This window comes from Morus notabilis, unplaced genomic scaffold (assembly GCF_000414095.1).
Source record: "Morus notabilis unplaced genomic scaffold, ASM41409v2 Scaffold224, whole genome shotgun sequence".
Taxonomy (NCBI): domain Eukaryota; kingdom Viridiplantae; phylum Streptophyta; class Magnoliopsida; order Rosales; family Moraceae; genus Morus; species Morus notabilis.
In genome coordinates this window covers 404,331-411,308 of record NW_010368057.1, presented here as the reverse complement: position 1 = coordinate 411,308, position 6,978 = coordinate 404,331, and the positions used below count along the sequence as shown (strand labels likewise).

At 35.8% G+C, this 6,978-nt stretch overlaps 2 protein-coding genes across 2 annotated transcripts; one reads left to right on the top strand and one right to left on the bottom strand.

Annotated features, from left to right (window-relative positions):
* Positions 1–1,052: 1,052 nt before the first annotated feature.
* LOC21397837 (F-box protein At2g41170) lies at positions 1,053–3,865 on the top strand. The gene is made up of 5 exons (XM_024176342.1): positions 1,053–1,166; positions 1,292–1,371; positions 1,484–1,656; positions 1,759–1,833; positions 3,801–3,865. Exons 1-5 carry the CDS (start codon positions 1,053–1,055, stop codon positions 3,863–3,865), a joined length of 507 nt encoding a protein of 168 aa, XP_024032110.1.
* Positions 3,866–5,121: 1,256 nt separating this feature from the next.
* LOC21397836 (F-box protein At2g32560) lies at positions 5,122–6,729 on the bottom strand. Its single transcript, XM_024176341.1, has 3 exons — positions 6,202–6,729; positions 5,954–6,033; positions 5,122–5,323 (listed from the first exon to the last, which is right to left on the bottom strand). Exons 1-3 carry the CDS (start codon positions 6,727–6,729, stop codon positions 5,122–5,124), a joined length of 810 nt encoding a protein of 269 aa, XP_024032109.1.
* Between the last annotated feature and the right edge of the window lie 249 nt (positions 6,730–6,978).

Genomic DNA, 6,978 nt, shown 5'->3' with positions numbered 1-6,978 from the left:
GTGTTTGTGGTATTTTTTGTGTAGTGAGCAATATGAGAAAAAAATACTTGAAGTAGAAAAACACACAAAATTTATAGTGGTTCACTCTTATAAATGAAAAGCTACATCCACTGTAGTTTTATATTCTTTTCAAGATTGTTACAATTTACATCAATTGTTGCTCTCGTTCTCTTCTCTCGGGAAAAAAACCAACCTCCTTCCTATATGAGGCTTCGCCCATCTTTATAGTCGAGCTTCTTTCGTCGGGTGGGTTTCCTCTTGTAGGCAGAAGCACTCAAGTGGTCTGCCTTTCTAGGCCCAGACCGTAGCCCACTAATCACTTTTGCGAACTGTTCACTCAGCCAATTAGTCTCCCATTATGGCTCTGTGCGTACCTGTAACCCTTTTCTGTCCCCCGTAGGGCGGTTTAAGGGTTTGCATTTAATGCCTGTACTGCAGACATCTCCCATTTCCGCACGCAACTTGCGATCTCAGCCTTTCCCCTCTTCGGGCATTCCTCTCGCCGTCTCTATTTGCTCAGCCTAGTTGTCTTTCTTGGCAATTAATTTCTTCCCGAAAGATTCCTGCCGTAAGGTCGACGGTACGACCTGTTGTCGTCATGCGGAGTCGGCGTCGAAGGTTGGGCTTCCCTTGCAGCAGAAAGAAAGGGAATCCCCACCGTCGAGGGTTGTTGCCTTTTGAGGGAAAACAAGACCACGTGTCACACTGTTATTTTTCTACGCGTCATCCACATTTTTCCACACAACAAAACCACAGCTCGATTTTTTCCAATATAACTTGATTGTGTTTTTTGGTACCATCTACTGAGTACAAATGGTGATGATTAGCTAGTTCAACCTGAGGATAACCTTTCTCTCTACAATATTGTTAAACTTTAACGTAAGATGTTGGCTATTCTATAGCCACCAAATTACGAGGCTTTGGAGTCTGTCAATCTTCACTTGTAAGGATTTGAAACTATGGTCACTCAAGAATATCTTTTATAATTTTTATTTAATACATTGTAAGCTCCAGGAGATGTGTGAACACTCAAGAAAAGATTATATCTCGAAATGTGTACTAGTCACCATCTATGGGAGAAACATTTGAAGCAGAAGTGGGGTAAAGTTCTTGTTGAATATGCTTACCAACAATGGCAATCTAAACTGACCTTCTATTTAGTTCTGGTGTTGGACTCTACTGGTGTCCCCGAGTATTTTTCATCTTCTCCGAAACTCTTTAATTTTACTCGCAACTCTTGTTGATTTCTTCTTCGCTCATGTTAAGCCTTAATTTGAATTACTTGATGCAGAATAATTATGGACGCAATGATTTGTTATGTTCTCATGCTAAGGTTAAATATGATTACAGAACTAATACCTTTGTAACAAGGTATAAGAAAATGTATTACTCCCATGAGCTTTTACTTATAATCCAGTTGTTGGTTTGGCGTTTAACTAGAAAGTAGTCAAGAATTGGATAATTCTATTCCGTGTTAATGCAGGTATCCTTCTGAGGATCGGGAAAGGACTGAGGTAAATATAGAATGGCATAAGCATAGACGACCACAGCTGGGCACTCTTCCATATATGCTTCATGTTTCTGATTGTTTAAACGAGTTAAAACCGGGTGACCATATTGAGATCAAACGGAGAAGAAGCAATGAATTACCTTATGGTTTTATATCTTGACCCCAACTTTATAGATTTATGAATTTCTAACATAAATGGCATGAGAACTGCTGTTGGATAATAATCTCTGAAATTGTGTTAATTTTAGGTTGGCGGTATGCCGTTATTGGTCATTTGGAGTATTGTGATGGTAGTGAGAATCACTGCAGTTGTCAGCACAGTGGTAAGAAACTATCATTTTAGATGCATTGCCAACACATGCATAACAAGTAAAAGCTATGAAAAACGAACGACACAAAAAAGCATCAAAAGTTATAAGAAAGCATAAAATGATAAACGTTTTACATGGTTAGAAAATGTGATAGGATGTATGACATGAGTGCATATATGGGTATGCATTGCTGTTACTTCTTGAGCGAAAGCTCATCCCGTTTATTCGTGTTGTAGAAAGTTCGGATAAAGCACCTGTTCCCTGAAACCTATATGTTGGGCGTGCAAAAAATGATGCAGTGGGATGTGGGCACTTGTAATAGATGGACCACGTGTTTTGAAAACATTGCTATATGTATAAAGTAAGTAGTATTTATGGATGTGAGAGTAAGCAAGTTATGCAATGAAAGTAAGGTATATGAGACAATGAGGCTATGCTTAGCAACCTCAAATCACAAAGTATGATGATATACCCAAAATGCTATCAGGTTAATGGCATGAGAACGACAGTGGTATGCAAATGGTAGGTCGAATGTATGACCATGCTGAGGAATGGATTTTAAAGTATTAGAAGAATTTTATCTACAAGTTATTCAATGTTAAGATGTTGAAAATGTTTTTTGAAAAGTACTTTTAATATTCAAGTTTTACTATGAAATACCAACCGAAGTTTTAACGTGGTAAAATATATTAGAATTTATTTCACCATTGAAGATAAAAAAAGTAGCCTAAATTTTAGGAGTCTATGATTTTAAAGTATGTATTAAGTATGAACGTAGTAATGATGACTAGAAGTAAGGGTCGTCGCACTTTCTCTCTAAGTGCCTTGAAATGAACATGTATTAAATGAGCCATGTTCTACCTATTTATAGTTTTTCATCTCAAATTCTAACACTTCGATCAAGACATGCAATGGATAAATTCTACCCATTAATTCTAAAACTAATCTCCACCCTTGGATCATATGGTGCTCTCCATTGGTTCCATAATCAAATCTAGCCTTTAGATCATCTCATATGTTGGTGTGATCATAGCCATTGATCTCTTTTTCTTATTTAAAATAATTTAAGAAAATTCTTTTAATTCTAATCATATGACACACTATCTTGTTGTAATTCAAAGAAGGATCCGTGTATCCTAAAATCTAGGAGTTAGTTTTACTTATTCTGCACAACAGTAGCTAGGCCTTTTTTTTTTGTTTTTTGTTTTTTTTTTTTTTCTAATTATGTACGTGTAATATTTTTGATGGTTTAATGAGAAGAGATATTCACTCAAACAATTCACGTCCCTGACTTTAAGAATAATAGTAGGTATTTATGAACAATTGCAATAGAAAAATTGAGAGAAAGAACATGAAAACATATTTTTTTGCAGAAAATAACTCTCCAAATACATAATTGATCACTTCGTGCTTCAACATAAATTGAATGCTTGGTAGTATTAGATATAAGCTTCCTACACGGACTAAAGTCTAGAAAGATGGATCCGTGCTGAAAATATGGGGAACAACTTGTTCCAAAGATAATTCTCAAATGTTGAGACCAAGAAAACTAGGGAGTACTACGGGCTTGGAATAGGTTTTCATATAACTATGAACTCTTCATTCTGATCTAAAGATCAAAAAGTAGTGGCTTGCTTGACATTCTTTCTACTAGTCATGGACAAGAGTTGCCGATCGACCTTATACTAGTCTCCGGGCTCATTTATTTTCTACGTTCAAATCACGATTCTTAATTTTACTACAGTGTTTTTCTCTCACAAAATATTTAAATTTTTAACTCTAGAATTAAGAATCATGTTTTTAATATATGAACCAAACGGGCCTTTCATAATTTAACTAATTTGGCAAAGAGTGCAACCACTTAGAAATCTCCTCCTCATTGGAAATCTTTCTAATTCCGCCATATAATCGATCTGCTGCGTTCCCTTCTCTGAGATGGTGCTTTCGATTTAGCATCGTTCGTCTGTGTATTGAGACAGGAGGGTATTGCTTGAACTCCACTACTAATGTATCTGCTAGCAAAGATCTCGTAGTTGTGAGATGACGAATACAATGTAGAAATAGAACACACAGACTTGAAGAAACAAATATGCAAGAACATCAATATTACAAGAGCTGAAACTAAATGATGCAATTCAATAAGGAAGGGAAAAAATAATTGAAAAACCAAACCACAAATATAATGTGCGTTTGGAATTAATTTTTGCTTATTTTTGAAAACGTTTCTGCATGCCTTTTGAGGCACAAAAATAAAAACACGGTATGTAAACTGTATTTGTTTAGTAAATGTTTTGAAAATAAAAACGAAAATAAAAAACAGTGAGAATGATTTTTGTGAAGGAATTAGAAAACGATTGAAAGTTGTTTTCCATTTTTTGTTTTCATTTATCAACAATGTTATAATATATTGATTAATAATTATAAACATCATTTCATTTTTTTATTATACTCAAAATAATCTCTTAAAAAACTAACTAAACGCAATTTTAGAATCGGTCTCAGAATGATTTTAACAACAATATCAATTTTACTTTTATATTGATAACAATATCATTTTGAAAACGTTACCAAATGGGCCCATAGCACACGCTCAAATCATTTTGTGGAGTGGTGGCGCTATTTATTATTCTAAGTTAGATCATGGGTTCGAGTTTTTGGCGAGTCCTTTCTCTGTAGGCAAGTATGTGGGATTCATATGTCACGTAGGGATACCCTGTCTCCACAGAGTTATGTAGGCATTCCACTCTCTACCCTTATAACCAATTTCTTGAACAAACAAGGCCACAAATATATCAAATTTAAAGTTTTCTATGTAATTAAAGAACTCAATCCTTGAACTCTATTCGTATAAGAATCATAGACGAATCTCCATCCTCAACTCAACTGGATCTCTTGATCCAGAATGTCCATGATCAATTACAAGTTTATAACAATCATTTGCTCAGTAATTTGATTATATAAGTATCTTGTGTATGGAATGAAGAGAGTCTCGTTATAGGACGACATCTCTAGGAAAAAATAGAAGTGAAACAATTCAAAAGAATATCGTTATTGTATACTATAAGGATTTCTTGCCGTCCAGGACATATTCCATGCATATCTCGAATATGTCAAAGGAAAAAAAAAACAAAAAGAAAAAGGATTTGTATCTTACCACTGTAAGGACAACGACAATGATTAACATTCTCATCACATTGGTCCAAGTGACCGACGAGGGCATACCACCAACCTACAATATTGCAAATGTGATGAGCGCCCTGATGAAATTAATTAAGTTTAGAGGTTCAAATATAAACATATTTATAGTTTGAGCTGCGAAAGCAAACCATAAGGCGATTTATCATGACTTTTCCACTGGATCTCAATATGGTCACCGGGTTTTAAGTCATGCAAATAATCAGATACATGAGGCGTAAATGGATCAGGAGTGTCAACGGGTGCCGCCCTTAGCCTATCCCACTTTATATTTGTCTCTTTTCTCCCCCATACATGAGCTGGATAACTGCAATACCGAAAAGAATGATCCAGTCTGATCACGAGTTCAAGAAAAGCTCCTTAATGGGTGAACTAATCAAATGAGAACAACCATTGAGGTACTAAAGAGTCAAAGTGGCATATCAAGGTATTGAAACAGATCTTTGAGGCTTCAAAACAAAGAAACTAAAAGATATAATGATAGAAAAAAACTGTAAAAACAATCTGACGAGGGGTCAATCGTAAAAAACCGTAAAGATATTATGATATTATGATAGGCTGGGGTCTGGTGGGCCAATGCGGACGAGGTTCAAGGACATCGTGCAATCGTGATAGAAAAAAAATGTTTTAGGCTATTGTGAGTAAGAAGGAATTAAAGTAGGAAGGAATGAAATAAAGACGTAACGTTCTAGGTGAGGAAAATACAAGGATTAATGGAAACATAGACAAGGTTGAAGTATGAGTACGACAACATTATTTTTTCATGTGGTCGCCCATGCCGTTCTATTTTGACATTTCACATGGAAAAAATCGTGGTTTTTGACCCAAGAACGTGACATAATATCTAGATTATATTCTAGCACTGTACACATATGTGTTCTTTTCTGACCACACAATCAGTAAAATCTTAAGGAAGTAAATTTCAACAAGCCCATACCTTGCCCGAAAGGTGTCAGTGCTGTAATCATAGCTAACCTGAGCATCATAACATAAAAGCATAGCCCCAGTATAACCATTCTGCATTAAGAAACACACAAATTAGGCTTCATTTTCATTGATTTCCACCCACACAAAGAATTAATTAGAAAATTATGTTAATGATTAATAACATAATTAATACCGTAGTTGAACAAGAAAAGAATAATGTTGTACAAGTAATTAGAGTTATTGTAGAATAATTATTACCCCACCATAATAGATCTGGGCTGGGAACCAGAACTTCCCACTCTCAAGAGCAAGATAGAAAGCCATGACATGACCAACTGGTAAAGTACCTGAACTCGCCTCACAACTCTTTTCTTCTAGGTTATCCCTAATCCTTGAAAATCGCAGCGCTACGCGAGGAGATTTTAACATGTATTCCCTTTTCCTTTTCCGATTATAGAGGAAGTTTGGACCATTCCATGAGGCCACATGAGCCTGCCATGCTCGGTAAGCAGCATCGCCGATCCATTTTCGGTATGCAGCCTCACCAATCAGCTTACCCCATTTTCGCGTCAAGTGCTTCTCCCATATATGGTCACTAGTACACATTACCCTCAAAAAGGTACAAACTCCTATCATGTTGCACAAGTCGGCTGGTAAAAGTCGCTCAAAAATGCACTCCAAGATCAATTCAGGCAAATCTAAAAGTGAAATCGTCTTCTCTTTATCCTTCTCATTTTCTACATGACTAGAATAAGAAGACATCCTTTTCAAAGTGAAACCTTTCATTCCGAATTCTTTTTCAATGAAAGGCTCACCTTCACACTACGAATGGAAGAGAAAGAGAACTGAAAATTTCAAGTACGAATTGTTGAACCTTTGCTTAATATTGCTACTTAAAGACTTAAATTGGTTGTCGAATGCTTCACGTGGATAATGTTGAGTGTTTGACGTACATGAATATATTAGTGAGTATTATTTGTCATCACAAGAAAAAGATGAGGCTCGGGAGTTTTCCTTGTTGTGGTATAAGTGATG

What these genes read in the sequence shown, in the direction of transcription:
- LOC21397837 (XM_024176342.1), top strand. Translation starts at nt 1,053, where the DNA reads ATGTGTACTAGTCACCATCTATGGGAGAAACATTTGAAGCAGAAGTGG. An exon ending in TGACCTTCTATTTAGTTCTG is followed by an intron (nt 1,167 to 1,291) that starts GTGTTGGACTCT and finishes TACTTGATGCAG; the next exon opens with AATAATTATGGACGCAATGA. An exon ending in AAGCAATGAATTACCTTATG is followed by an intron (nt 1,657 to 1,758) that starts GTTTTATATCTT and finishes TGTTAATTTTAG; the next exon opens with GTTGGCGGTATGCCGTTATT.
- LOC21397836 (XM_024176341.1), bottom strand. Translation starts at nt 6,729, where the DNA reads ATGAAAGGTTTCACTTTGAAAAGGATGTCTTCTTATTCTAGTCATGTA. An exon ending in CCCAGATCTATTATGGTGGG is followed by an intron (nt 6,034 to 6,201) that starts GTAATAATTATT and finishes TTCTTAATGCAG; the next exon opens with AATGGTTATACTGGGGCTAT. An exon ending in ACTGACACCTTTCGGGCAAG is followed by an intron (nt 5,324 to 5,953) that starts GTATGGGCTTGT and finishes TCGGTATTGCAG; the next exon opens with TTATCCAGCTCATGTATGGG.